The sequence below is a fragment of the Vespula pensylvanica genome, chromosome 2, assembly GCF_014466175.1.
Source record: "Vespula pensylvanica isolate Volc-1 chromosome 2, ASM1446617v1, whole genome shotgun sequence".
Classification (NCBI taxonomy): Eukaryota; Metazoa; Arthropoda; class Insecta; order Hymenoptera; family Vespidae; genus Vespula; species Vespula pensylvanica.
This window is the reverse complement of record NC_057686.1, coordinates 988,804-1,003,803: the sequence shown is the minus strand read 5'-3', so window position 1 is coordinate 1,003,803 and position 15,000 is coordinate 988,804. Positions and strand designations below refer to the sequence as shown.

The following is a 15,000-nucleotide window of genomic DNA, read 5'->3' as shown; positions in this document are numbered from 1 at the left end:
ACGTGTTTCTTTTTTAGATATTCCAATCGAGCTTACATATGTATGTTAACTCCGCGAAGAAATCTTTTTTATTTCTTTTTCCACACATCCTCTCCTTATACGTTTTTACTTTTTCCCCTCTTCTTTCGTTCTCTTTTTTCTTTTTTTCTTTTTCTTTTGCATTTTTCTTTTTTCCTCTTTCGCTCTTTTTTTCTCTCTTTTTCTCTCCTTTTCTTTTTTTCTTTTTCCTTTTTTTTTTTCTTCTCCCATTGACCATGACTCCCGTTGAAACGATCGATCGATCGTGTCAGAAAAGAAGTATCAAAGTCCGATTATATAGATCTTGAACGTTAGCTGACTTCATTCGTTTCAACTATGTAGATAAGTACAAATCTAGAAATTAGAAATTAGATTTCGAATGTTACTCTTGTTGAAAATACTTCTTTACGCGTAGTGAAGATCGCCGCCGAGTTGTATACTCGAATCGCGTGTGGATACATTATTACTATTATAACTACTATTAGTACTATTATACCTACATAGAATATAACATATCGAGAGAAAGAGAAAGAGAGATAGAGAAAGACGGAGAAAGAGACATTGTCCATACAAGGAAACGTAATAAAACAAAGTGTGAGCGCGAGAGAGAGAAAGAGAGAGAGCGTGCGCGCGCGCGCGTTAACCGTGCGCGCGAAGGTACACCACGCAGCGCAAAACCGGTGAGTTCGTTGCACCTGCAACGCGATGAAGGAACGGCACTAAAGAGAGAGAGAGAGAGAAAGAAAGAGAGAGAAAGAGAGAAAGAGAGAGAGAGAGAGAGAGAGAGTGAGGTTGCTCGTTTCGCGCGATCGAGCAACGGTCTCACTTTGCCTACCAAACGATCATCTCATCTCATCTCAATCTCATCTTATCTCATCTCATCTTAATCTCATCTTAATCTCATCTTATCTCATCTCAACTCAACTGAACTCAACTCAACTCAATTCAACTCAACTCGACTCGACTCGATTCGATTCGATTCGACTCGTCTTGTCTCGTCTGATCTCAACGCATCTCATCTAATCTAATCTTATCTCATCTCATCTCATCTCATCTCATCTCATCTCATCTCATCTCATCTCATCTCAGCTCAACTCAGCTCAGCTCAGCTCGGCTCGGCTCGACTCGACTCGACTCGGCTCGACTCGGCTCAGTTCGGCTCGACTCGGTCATCTCATTCACTACGAAATCTATCTATGCATCTATTTATCTGTCCTTCTATCTATTTATCTTATTTGCGTATATCCATTTCTTTTAATCTTTTTTCAAACTCTTTTTTCCGGTTATTTTATATTCTTTCGTCAAAATGGACGACAATGGAGATGGATTTCGTTGGACGGGTAAAAAGAGTAAGAGAGAGAGAGAGAAAGAGAGAGAGAGAGAGAGAGAGAGAAATGTGTAAGCCTATAAGAAAAATAATAACCGATGGAAGAAGAAGACGAAGAAGGAAGACATAATCATATTTCAGAAAATGATAGACGTGATTAACTCTGTTTCCAAAATGGTGGTCGATAACGTAAACACAAAAAAGAAAGAAAAAAGCAAGAAAAGGAAGAAAAAGAATTATAAGAAGAAGAAGAAGAAGGTAAAACATAACTTGGTAAGAAAACATAACGAAGCAAAAAAATCGGCGACACCGTAGGTGAAAAATAATCTGTATTGAAAAATTGAATGGCTTAGAGGATCGAGTTAAAAAAAAAAAAAAAAAAAAAGGAAAAAAAAAGAAATAAAATTCGTAAGAAAACACGAATGGACACGGGTCCGTCGGTAGGAACAAAAATAATTTTGTATTAACGACGGTGACGGGCAAGGATCGAGTTGTGTGAAAAAAAAAAAAAAGAAAGAAAGAAAAGAAAGATAGAAAAAGAATGTGTCTGAGAGAGAGAGAGAGAGAGAGAGAGAGAAAGAGAGAAAAAGACAAATATAACTAAGCCTGATAAAAAAATGTAAGACTATTATAGCGCTGGAATGAATTCAGTCCGTGTATTATGACGATTGAAATCGTTTTGCATTTAATCGACGTGTACGTCGACATAGGTTAATAGGACCCATTCCTTATATAATTATGTTGAACACACAATTGACGTCATTGACTTCTCTATTCGTGCTCGCGCCTTCTTGGTGGCGAACCGCGGCGGCCATACCACAGTGTTCGGTTTGCTTCGTTCTATCTATCTCTTTCTATCTCTCTCTCTTTCTCTCTCACGCAATCTCTTTTTATCTATCTATCTATCTATCTATCTATCTATCTATCTATCTATCTATCTATCTATCTATCTATCTTTCTTTCTCATCAGAAACGTTTTTCTTCTCTCTTTTTCTTTCTCAGCGTCGGGCAAATAATTAGCGGTTGCGAGCCGATCTTCCTCCTCCTCCTCCTCCTCCTCCTCCTCCTCCTCCTTCTCCTTCTCTTCTCCGTTTTCTTCTTCTCTCTCTCTCTCTCTCTCTCTCTATCTCTATCTAATCTTTTTTTTTGTTCCTCTTCTTCGTGTTCCTTCTCTCTTTCGCGTTTCTCGCGTACCGCTTAACCTTTCGATCTTGCCGGCACGCGATCACTCGACTTATGTATGTATGTATATATATATATATATGCATCTATCTATGCTGTATACTATTATGTATGTATGTATATATTCACGTATGTACGTATGTGTACGTACGTACGTATGTATGCATCTATGATGTGTGTATGTTGTATGTATGTATCTATATATATATATATATATATATCTCCACCTGGACGATCGCATCTCAAATCGTAGGATATATATATATATATATGTACGTACGTCTATACAAAGTCTACACCATTCGATATCGCTAGTCTTATTTTATTCATCTACAGGGTGAGTCAGTTTAACGTAACAAATTATTTTTTCAAAGTACACACATTCAACGTACATACACTCGTACGTATTTTCTCATTCAATTTCTATTTTGTTTATATCGTTATCTTTTACATTGTATAGGTTATTTATTTATTTACATATTCCATTATCGATTTTATTCTATCGATCGTTTTATTTTTTCATCTATAGGTTAAGCTATAAGTTATCCCATCTATAAGTTGATAAGTAGAAATAGATTATGATTATTATATAACTATAATAAATTAAGAAGAACACGTCTCTCTCTCTCTCTCTCTCTCTCTCTCTCTCTCTCTCTCTCTCTCTCTCTCTCTCTCTCTCTCTCTCTTTTCTGTTAATTTTATTTCTTTACTTTCGAAAGTATTAACGTTTACATACAACGGCCATCATATTTTTCATTTATAGGGTGAGTAAGTTTTTACCGAGTAAAATTATTTTTAAGAAACGTGTCTCTTTTTCTTCTCATTTCTTTTCTTAATTACTTCGAAGAAAATTATTAATGTGTATAGTGATAAATCGGGATCGTCTTTCTTATTTATTCATCTATAGTATGAGCGTTCAAATTAGTCAATTATTTTTAAGAAACGTATCTCTCTCTCTCTCTCTCTCTCTCTCTCCCTCTCTCTCTCTCTCTATCTCTATCTATCTCTATCTCTTTCTTTTTATATACTTCAAAGAAGTAACGCGTTGACATGCGTGGCTGCGTGCGTGCGTGCGTGCGTACGTTTGTGTGAGTAAATGAGTAAGTAAGTAAGCGAGTGAGTGAGTGAGTAAGTGTATGTTTGTGTATGTATATATATACTTACACGATCCAACGATTTCATCTGTTATTTCCTTCTTCGTCTCTTGGCAAAAAGGTGAAAGTCTAGATCGCGCGATGGAACATGAAACAACGTCGGCCATTGGGAAGGAAACCGAAGCATCGCGATATTTATACGTGGTCTTTCATACCTAGACAATTTTAAGAGGTTAGGAATTATACTAAATAGATATAAACGCAAACATTCTTTATTTTCGAATTTCTACGAAACTAATTTCTATCGACACAGAACATACACACACACACACACACGCGTTACACGCATATATTTATATATACATGTACGTACATATATATCCACATTTATATAGAAAATAAGCGAAAAGTACGTTGGTAGTAAAAAAGATCGGTTACTCTTTATTCGTCGATACTTTCTACAGGCTAATTCTTTCTTCTTTCTTTTTTTAATTTTTGTAATGATCGATAAATACATTCTTTTTTTCAATCTTTCGTTCATTCTATCTACATATGGACAGGTTTGAATATATCTACGTACATATCTATGTACGTAAAAGTACATATTTAACAGATTTTGCGATGTTAGAAGAGACAAATCGGGAGCAAAGTATGTCGCGCGTTTCGCTGCTTTCGAAGAGATAACGAAACGGAACGGCGGCGAACTGTGGAGAGTGTGGGAACTAGAGGAATGAACTAACAGAGAAAGAGAGAGAGAGAGAGAGAGAGAGAGACAGAGAGAAACAGAAAGAAAGAAAGAGATAGAAAGAGAAAGAGAAAGAGAGAAGGAACGAGAACGAAGAAAGAACAAAAGCGCCGCGAGAAGTTAGCCGCTCTCTCGTCTTTCTCCTCTTTTAGATTTCTCGATCGTCTTCCTCTCCCCTCAATTTCTTTCACTCAACATATACATATATAAATTTATAATATATATATATTATAAATTTATATATGTATATATATATATATATAATATACATACATATGAATACATATATATAAATATATATATATATATATATATATATATATATATACCGATACAAGCACGTGAACGAACGTACAACTTCCCCTCACGTGGCCGGACAGCATCTGTACACGTCAGTGCGCACCTGGGTGGCGATCTCGTGTATTAAATTATCGTCGTGTTGATCTTGGACGCGAGCAGAGGATCGTTAGTTTTGCTCCGGGATCCCGCGATCGAGGACGCCGAGGATCCGTTCCTCTCTCGGCGTTCGTCCGTTCAACTCGTTGCCTCCAGCGTTCGACCTCCTCCTCTTCTTCTTCTTCTTCTTCTTCTTCTTCTTCTTCTTCTTATCCTTCTTCTTCTCTTCTTCATCTTCTTATTTTTATTCTTCCTCTTCTTCTTTATTTCCCTTCTCTCTCTCTTTCTCTCTTTCTATCTCTCTTATTTCTCCATCTCCCTTCATCCGAACCAATCTTTTCCAGATACCTACATACATACATACATGCATACATAGGATATATATACACTTAAGTACATATATACGTATATACTTACGATAGTACGAGTATTACTATCCCAACTCCCACTTCTCGGACTCCCTTTTACGTATACACACCTGCCGTAATAATGATTTCGATGACACAAACTTGCGCTTTCACTCGAGATATGTATATACGTACGGTAGTATCTACGTACGTACGCACATGTATATATACATGTTGTATGTATATATATATATGTATGTATTTGTGTGATTATGTATATTTAATTTACGTGACGATATTTTGTCGAGAATCGCACCCGGATAATTCCTATTTTTTTTTTTATTATTATTATTACGAGGAATCGAAAGGAAGGATTTTTTCTAAGAAGAGGTTATGTTCATTGGGAAAGAAAGATGGAGTCGTTGAATAAGGAAAAGGAAAGGAAGAACAAAAAACAAAAAAGAAATAGAAAAAGAAAAAAGAAAGAAAAAAAAAAAAAGAAAAAGAAAGGAAGAGAGAAAACTATAAAAAGATAAAGCAAATGCGTACGTGATTCCCCTTACTCGAGAGAGGAGTCCACAAACGTCAAAGATTGGGCGAGACAGAGAAAGGGAAAGAAAAAGAGAAAAAGAGAAAAAGAGAAAGAGAGAGAGAGAGCGAGTGGTTGGGTGGTTCCGGGAGCAACACGGGTGGGGCCTACGTTCGAGTAAAGAGAGACGGAGAGAGAAAAAGAGAGAGAAAGAGAGAGAGAGAGAAGGTCCCAGGGTAGGGCCCAGGGTGCCTCATTGCCGGTTGATTTACGACCTTCCTCTTTTTTTCGGTGCCTCTTTCTTTCTTTCCTTCTTTCTTACTTTCTTTCTTTCTTTCTTTCTTTCTTTCTTACTACTTTTCTCTCTCTCTCTCTCTCTCTCTCTTCAGTTCTTTCCCCAACCCCCACCCCTTTCTTTTTTCCTCTCTTATTTATTTCATTCTCAGCCTCCTTTCTTTTCCCGTTCCTCTTCCTCGACGCGTAAGCGTTATACATATAACGTGTGTAGAGCACGTATCGCATCACGTCCCATGGCATATGTTATATGGTACTTGGTATACCGATGGCTTCGACGGCGGCGGCGACGATGGCGGCGGTGGCGGCGGCGGCCGATCGCCTAATTAGAGGACCCCTCCTTCCTTTCTCTTCCTTCTCTCTCTATCTCTTTCTCTCTCTCTCTCTCTCTCTCTCTATATCTCTATCTCTCTCTTCACCGTTTCTCCTTGGCACGCACACGCACGTAAAAACAAGAGTCCTATTCCGAAGCTGTGCTGCGCTGTTCCCTCCCGAGAGTCCGACGAGGCCACCATCGCTCCGTACGATGGATGTATACGTACTTATATATGTGTATATATATATATATATATGGATTGTATATGTATGATAAATGTAATGTATATGTGTGTATGTGTGCACGGAACGCCAATGCAAGCCTCTCTCGCAGAGAGTGCCTCCCATTGGCGACGACCTCGGCCGCACCTGCGATCGAGATCATCGACTTTTTTCATTCGCCGAAATCTTTCATTGTCTCTCTTTCTCTCTCTCTTTCTCTTTCTCTTTCCGTCTTGAGAATCTTTCTTAAAATTCGAGCTCAAAATCGCTATACCGATCCTCCGCCTCCCCATCTCACAACCACCCTCTTCCCTTTTGTAATTATTTAACACGGCTTATTACCGCGACCACTTGATTCTTTACGAAGAATATATATATATAAAAAAAAAGGGTATAGATATGGGTATGGGTACCTTAGGAGTTAGGGTGAGACGATGACATTACGTCTCGTTCTTGTCATTCGTCGTTCTTCGTTTTCGAATTTCTTTCCTTCCTTCTTTTTCTCTTTCTCTTGATCTCTTCCTTTTTATACGAATTTTATCACGAGGAATCTCCAAGAAAAACGTAGGTCTTCTTACGTATTTAGAAACAAACAAATATATATATATATATATATATAAAAATAATTTTCCGATCAAAAAAAAGGGAAAAAGAAGAAAAATAAAAAAAAAATAAAAAAAAAAGACAAACAAACAAACAAACGAAGTAAAAAAGGAGAAAAGAAACAAGAAAAAAAGAATTCCGAACGAATGGAAAAAAGGAAAGTAAGGATAAAAGGAAAGGAAAGGAAAGAGAAAGAAAAAACAAAAACCGTAGAAACTTCGGGGTAAAAAGAAGAAGTCGACGCCAATGGGGACGGTTGTTCGTAATAAGCCGACGAAGGCGATTGTGTATGTGTGTGTGAGAACTCACGATAGACCTCTCTCTCTCTCTCTCTCTCTCTCTCTCTCTCTCTCTCTTTCTCTCTCTTTCTCACGAGCGAGCGAGCGAGCGAGCGCGCGGGCCTCGTATGATCTTGGCGCTCCGAGGCCCTCCGGCAAGGAGCTTGTCCAGCAACTCCTTCTCACGATTGAGTCATCCGACACGGGAAAAGGACCACCTGGTGAGTGGTGGAGCCGACGCATCTAACGATACGCCGCATCGGTCTCGTGGCTTCATCCACCACTACCATCCTTCCTTTCTCTCTCTCTTTCTCTCTCTTTCTCTCTCTGTCCCCCTTATACCACCTTACCCCACGCTAACCCCGTGCCAAGTTTCTCCACGTTTTATCTTCTCCCGCCGTGTTGCTTTTCTTCAAACGATATATCCCGACCGCGATAAAAAGGACTCGTCGCCTTTTCGAAAAAGGCCCGCACGTTTCATTCCTCCTTCTTTTTCTTCTTCTTCTTCTTCTTCTTCTTCTCTTCTTCCTTTCTCATCCTTCTCTTCTATACTACATCTTTCTATAGTTACCACAAGTAGACACAAAGAGGATTAACGGAAAGAGATATAAATTCAATATGAAAAGAGAGAAAGGAACGAACCAAGCGAACTAACTCACCTATAGAATTCGATGATGGGACCAGTTAAACGGTTACCTACATACGCGAGGAAATTCCATTTTCTCTGTTCTCTATTCGTCTGTTTATCTATTTATCTATCTATCTATCTATCTATCTATCTTTCTCTGTTTTTTCTTTCGTTCGAAAAAAAAGATAAAAGGAAAAGCGAAGGAAAATGATCGTAAAAAAAGTCACCGCGTAATCGACACAGCGGATTATTAACATATACCTACTACCCACTTAGAAATATAATCGTAAAACGTTAAGTAACTCGTGTCCGCGGCCATCAGCTTCGGATACAATCGCAACCACGATTGCATTCCTCTTTGAAATTCCGACTAAAACTTATACGACAGCGTACACGACAAACAGAGCGTAGGTACCGTTCAAAATCTACATTCTATTTTAGCAATTTTCAATAGGTTTCAAAAACGATTAATAAAACTTTCCAAAATCCAACTCTACCTTCGATAAAGAAAGTTCAGATAAATAGATAAATACGTACCTACCCCTCCTCCACACACACACACACACACACACACACACACACACACACACACATCATACATACATACATACTAGCTAGACAGATAGATAAATAGAGAAGGAAAATAATCGAGGGAGGTCGATCTCGAATAAAAATAAGAATAAGAATAAGAAGAAGGAAAAGGAAAGAGAAGAAGAAGGCACGTGATATAGGGGCGGGGAGGAGAGGAATGGAGAGGGATGAGGAGAGGAGAAGAGAGTACAGAAGAGTACAGAAAAGAAGAGAAGAGAAGAGAAGAGAAGAGAAGAGAAGAGAAGAGAAGAGAAGAGGGAATATGGAAGGGAACTCCTTCCATACGACCTCGAATGTTCTCGCGCGAACGATCCGCGCCGTGGCTGGCCGCGAAAGCGTGTGGCTTTTTGCCAAAGGGTATTTGCAGATTGCACACCTGTGCGTGGCTGCACCGAGGAAAGACCTCACCTGTCGAGCAACCGGTCTCCATTGACTTTTTCTTCGTTCGTGTACCCCTCGTCACACCCCCCACCCCACCCGCCCTCTACCCCTTCCATATCTCCTACTCCCTCCCCACCATCCTGCCCTCTATCCCCCCACACACTCCCTCGCTGTACCTCTCCCCGACCTGAGACTCGAGTCGAGTCGTGTTGAGTCGAGTCGACTCGAGTCGACTCGACTCGATTCGCGGCCTTTCTATATCTCTTTCTTTCTCTTTCTTTCTTTCTTTCTTTCTTTCTTTCTTTTTTTTTTCTTTCTCTCTTTCTCTTTCTTTCTTTCGAAGCAGAGATACGCGAAACGGATAAGAGAACACCTATGCTTTGCGAGTTTGTACGTTCTTTCTGTCCCTTTTTTTCTCTTTCTCTTTCTCTTTCTTCTTCTCTACGTCTCTCCTGGATCGTGGATTGTGCGTCTTCTCATGTGTTGGACCGTGTGTCACCACTCGCGAGATCGCACTCTTCTAAATATAGAGCCGATTTTTCGCGGAAAAGAAACGGTCTGGGGATGTACGTACGTAAGTAAGTACTACGTTCGTAGGTACGTACGTATGTGAGTATGTATGTATATGTACTTGGATAGAGTACACGTTCAGCCGATTTTGTCGATGGGGATCCGGTTTGCGATCGTCGCAGGACTGAAAGACTTTCCAAGGGATATCGTTCCCACTGAGACAGAGAAAGAAAGAAAGAGAGAGAGAGAGAGAGACAGAGGGGGGGAATATGCTCGAGAAAGCCTGAGAAAAGTAGATTCCTCTTCGATTCTTCTTTGGAGCTTGCGCGACCTCGAAACTTGCTTTCCGGAATCGACTGAAAAAAGCAAGAAAAAAAAAAAAAGAAAGAGAAAGAAATAGCACGAGAAAAAGTGTATCCATGAAACTTAGAAAAGAACCCATGATGACAAATTCGAGATATCGATCTCGAACAGACATTTACGATCTTTCTTAAGGATAATCTCGAAAAGAGTCGACGGTTTCCTCGAAGAGAGAAAGAGAGAGAAAGAGAGAAAGGCTCCTTTATCTCTCTCTCTCTCTCTCTCTCTCTCTCTCTCTCTCTCTCTCTCTCTCTCTCTCTCTTTCTCTGGAAGCTTTGGAAATCCGTACGAAAGCATTTAACGATCCGGACTCGGAGGACTTTCCGAGGGCAAATTATCGGGCCGAAAGCAATTACCCGGTGGGGCCTCGATATATAGAGGAGGAGAGCGGTTCGAGAGTTCCAAGAATCGGCCAGGGCTAAAAATAAGATCCCACCCGGGAGCGATGATTATGTTCCGAAAAAAGAGAACCGGGCGAAACGTTCTCTCTCTCTCTCTCTCTCTTTCTCTCTCTATCTCTCTATCTTTCTCTCTCTGGCCAGGCGCACACGCGGTAAAGGTGAACGCGACGGTGGTAGTGGTGAGGAGAAGGAGGAAGAGAGAAGTAAGAGGATGATGATGAGAAGGAGTATGAGTATGAGTATGAGTATGAGGATGAGGATGAGGATAAGGATGAGGATGAGGATGAGGATGAGGATGAGGAGGATGAGGAGGAGGAGCACGCCGCGTAGATCGCGCGCAGGGGCCTCGGTTAATGAAGTTGTCGGTTGACGACGTTTACAGGTGGGGCCTGCCTGCGTGTGGTCCATTCACAGCGGCTGCCGCAGGACTGGTTAAGAGTTGCTTTACATCTTCACCCGTGAGACTCGCCGCGAAAGGAGGGGAGGTTGTTGGTATACCTGAGAGTCCTCTTCCTCCTCTTCTTCTTCTTCTTCTTCTTCTTCTTCTTCTTCTTCTTCTTCTTCTCCTACTTCTTCTTCTTCTTCTTCTTCTTATACTTCCCTCCTCGCCGCTTAAAAAACGTTTCTAGACGATCGTGTTCCGACTTTGAGACAGTATCTGGCCTAAACCACCATTTTTTCCCTTTTCTTTCGATCTTTCCTTCCTTTTTTCTTTTCTTTTCTTTTTTTTCTTTTTCTTTTTTTAATCCCTCTGCCCTTTTTTTATCTCACCCCATATTTTCTTCTCTTTACTTTCTTCATCAAACTCCACTCTAACAAATATTTCACGTATACTTTATTTTCTGTTTGCAGACAACAACAACAACAACAACAACAACAACAACAACAACAACAATGATGATGATGATGCGTCGCGAACAAAAAGGTCAAGCATCCTTGAGAAAGCAAACGTCGTCGTTCTTCTCGTCGTCGCCATTGGGCAACCATTCGGCATATAACAGGACGACGAGATACGAGCTTGGTCTCTCGAATTCGTCGTCGTCCTCTTCGTCATCGTCATCCTCTTCCTACCCCTCGTCGTCCTCGTCGTCGTCGTCGTCGTCGTCGTTATCGTCGTCGTCGTCCTCGTCGACGAGCTGCCCAAGTCTCTTAACTGTCTTAGCATGGACGGCTACGTTATTACTTGTCTCGTCTTGTCTTGGTATTGCCGACGCTGGTGTCCTCATGAGTCATCCCTTAGGTAAACGGTCTTACCTTGATATCTCTTGCAAGGGCGTTTACGATAAGAGCATCTTCGCTCGTTTGGATCGTATCTGCGAGGACTGCTATAATCTTTTCCGCGAGCCACAGCTTCATGTACTTTGCAGGTAATCTATCAATAATTATATATATGTATGTATATATGTATGTTACATTTATTGGTTATGTTTATCCTATATATAAGATATTCATATCTCTGAGAACGGACATGTTTCTTTTCTTTTCTTTTCTTTTCTTTCATTTCATCCTTTTGATCACAGTTTTAATAGACTTTTTTTTTTTCATTCACGATATCGTAATATCGACGAATATATATATTGCTCTTATTTATATATTTATAGATATAATTCATATATCCGAGTCTTTGTTATATATTCAAATTATATTGAAAATTCGAGGCGATAATAAAAGGTAGCTTGGTTAAAAAGCGATAGAAGTAAATATAAATTAATTAGTTTCAATACTATATATTTTATATATATATATATATATATATATATATATATATATATAACATTTCGTTCCCGGCGTCGTCGAAAGTAATGAAGAAAACGGTAAAAAAAAGGATGAGTAAAGATTTTTTTCGAAAAAAAAAAAGAAAAAACAAAAGAAAAAAAAAAGAAAGAAAAGAAAAAAGGGAAAAGATCCTTCTCCGTAGGATCGTTCGGGGTTAAAACCGTCGTAAATCGTAATTCGTGATCTTGTTTCTCTCATTCCGCGTTGGCAGCTCGAAACGTAGCCGTGTGCGCTCGTGGCACGCGTATCGAAACGGAATGAGATTTCTCTTCTATTTATAGCTCACGGCAAGAACGAATGCTAACGCACGGCCGTTATTACCTGCCGTTTTCTGCCGAAGCGCGTTAAGGAGGAATGGATTAACGACCGAACCGAAAATAGAATCGTCGATTGCGAAGGAAAAGCCGGATATTCTGTATAGTTTGAGCGTATAAGACCAAACGGGAAATAGTTTCGACATATGTGTATTTTCCGATATTCCGAAATCGTAAATCGATATCGAAATCGATGATTTTTATTTTGATAAATTCGAAGGAGTAACAAAAAAGGAAAAAGAAAAAAAAAAAAAAAAGAAAGATGATAGAACGATCTATGATTTTCATTAACGATTTCGTAATTTCATACTGTAAACTTTGTAAAAAATATATTCATCGATTTGGAATAATAATATTTGAAAAATATTGTACAAGAGATTTGTGAAATTCCAAGTAAAAGTAAGGTAAGTACAATAGCATGTTCGAATAGTGATCGGTAAAGAAAGGAACGGATTTCAACGATGTTCGAGGGAGTAGACACTTTTAAGAATAGGTATTCACAACATTTGGTGAAATGTATAGAAAAGAGATTTTTGAGAAATTCGATCTAACAAAAAGGATGGAATATGTATGTTCTCCATGGATATGAGATCGGTAAAGAAAGGAACCGATTTCATCGATGTTCTGACATATGGGCTCTTTTAGAAATAGGTACTTACAAATAAGAAATGTTTAGAAAAGAGATTTGAAAAGTTCGATCTAACAAAAAGGATGATTTATATTCGACGTGCTCTAGTTTGCTTACACGAACAATTCTTATCGATCATCCGAATACTAAGCTATTTTTGGATCATTCCAAAATCTAATCAAAACGATCTTAACACGAACAAATTGATTTTTGCCAATTTGAGGAAAAAAAAAAAAGCAAAAAAAGATTCATGGGCCCCGAGCACTTTTAATAAAAATATTTGTGATTTTTGAAAGAAAAAAAAAAAGAAAAAGATCTTAGCAAACAACTTGATCCTTTTCAAGTAAAAAAAAAAAAGATTACGCTTTAAACACGATCGACTTTCTATTCATTATCAATTTCATCTGATCCCTAGACTCTTTCAGGACAACTTTCCCAACACGATTTTAGCAACTCAACACACATTTAAACCCATTGGATCGGATCGGATCGGATCGGACGGAACGATCAAAATTTTGAAGAATTTAACGTATTCCTCATCGAGTGTTCTCTTCTTTTCAGAAAAAATTGCTTCACCACCGACTACTTCAAGGGATGCTTGGACGTATTATTGTTAACGGACGAGATGGAGAAGATCCAAATGTGGATCAAGCAACTCCATGGGGCCGATCCCGGGGTTTAGGTAGCTTCTTTTTTTACGTTTATGATTTCATTATTTTTTTCTTCTATTATTTCATTTTCGCACTTATCTTTTTTCGTGCTTCTAATCTAATTAATTAACAAGTCCCTAATTTTTTAAGTGCCTTTATTCCTATTCGTTTCAACGATTCGCCTAATCATCCTATTCGTCTATCGATTATGCTCAAAAAAAAAAAAAAAAGAAAAAAAGAAAAAAAAAAAGAAAAAAGTTCGAAAAAATTGAAATCATTTTTTCCCTACGAAGTCCACGATCCCTTCGCAAACAAATTTTTTACATTCGCATCAAAAAAAAAAAAAAAAAGAACAAAAAATTGATTATGATATTTCTATTATGTTTTTTTTTTTTTATATATATATATATATCTTTTTTCTTCTTTCTATTTGTTTGTTTCTTTCCTTTTTCTTTTCTTTTTTTTTTGTTTTTAATTTGATTATAGTCTTCTTTTCTTCTCGTACGATTTTTCGTTGCCTTTGAACGATACATCATGGATCCGAATAATGCCGATCGTACTTGGACCGTATTCCTCATTAAAAATCATCTTTGGATCGAGAACTCTGCATCGAGAAACGAAAAGAGAGTATGTTTGTACGAAATTCTAAGTAATTTCGTTCTCGAATAAAACGCGTCCAACAAAACCCAAAAATATTTTATTAGCAGTACTGTCAAGATATATATGTGTCTTATTGTAAATTGATTTCGAATTTTTTTTTAAATATATATATATATATATATTTAAAAAAATTTCTTTTTTGTTTATTCAAAATTTTGTCTAATCCAATGACACACAGCACTCTAATTGTTCAGTACTGTTAGAAAAAAAAAAAAAAAAAAAAATAGGAATACGACTCCATCCGTTCGTCTCGAAAAAAATTTTTTTTCTGCTACCGTATGTGTATATATATATATATACATATATATACATATATACATATATTTTTGACATTGCAGCAAATTTTCTGCAATTTTTTGCATTTTACAGCAGACTCGTATGCGGATTTTTTTCGTCAATCGCCCGACGTCGACAACCCCCTTCCCCACCCCTACAATTTTTGAAAACATTTTTGAGAACATATTTTCCTTAAAACTACTTTTTTTTTATAGATATCCCATAACACGGAGGAGCAGCAACACTTTTTGGAGTTTTTTCGCGATTTCGAAGTTTTTTCGTTTCCGACTCCCGTCGAAAAAAAAAAAAAAAAAAAAAAAAAGAACAACACCATAAAGTCCTCCACCCCGTACATACTAACAACTACTAAACTCCAATCAACAATATCTCTCTCTTTTTTTTTTTATTAATATTTACATGAAAGTTTTTCGAAAGGAAAGTGATTTGACTCTTCTAAATTATATAGAAAAAAAAA

At 38.2% G+C, this 15,000-nt stretch overlaps 1 protein-coding gene and 1 long non-coding RNA gene across 7 annotated transcripts in view; one reads left to right on the top strand and one right to left on the bottom strand.

Annotated features, from left to right (window-relative positions):
- The window catches only part of LOC122626923, a 9,368-nt gene extending 4,714 nt beyond the window's left edge, over positions 1-4,654 (bottom strand). Inside the window, exons 1-2 of the long non-coding RNA XR_006326758.1 lie at positions 3,995-4,654; positions 3,692-3,836 (exon numbers count right to left, since the gene is read on the bottom strand). This is a non-coding gene — a long non-coding RNA (uncharacterized LOC122626923). The remainder of the gene's footprint in view (positions 1-3,691; positions 3,837-3,994) is intronic.
- Positions 1-15,000, top strand: part of LOC122626920 (ion transport peptide-like) — a 47,532-nt gene that overhangs the window by 31,604 nt on the left and 928 nt on the right. For 2 of the 6 annotated variants that reach the window (XM_043807507.1, XM_043807509.1), the window contains exons 2-3: positions 11,086-11,588; positions 13,501-13,621. In XM_043807507.1, the coding sequence (XP_043663442.1) occupies positions 11,116-11,588; positions 13,501-13,621 (594 nt within the window). In that variant the 5' untranslated portion in view covers positions 11,086-11,115. Of the gene's footprint in view, positions 1-7,202; positions 7,572-11,073; positions 11,589-13,500; positions 13,622-15,000 lie in introns of those variants that run through there. The other 4 variants (XM_043807506.1, XM_043807504.1, XM_043807508.1 and 1 more) reach the window with 4 other exon arrangements.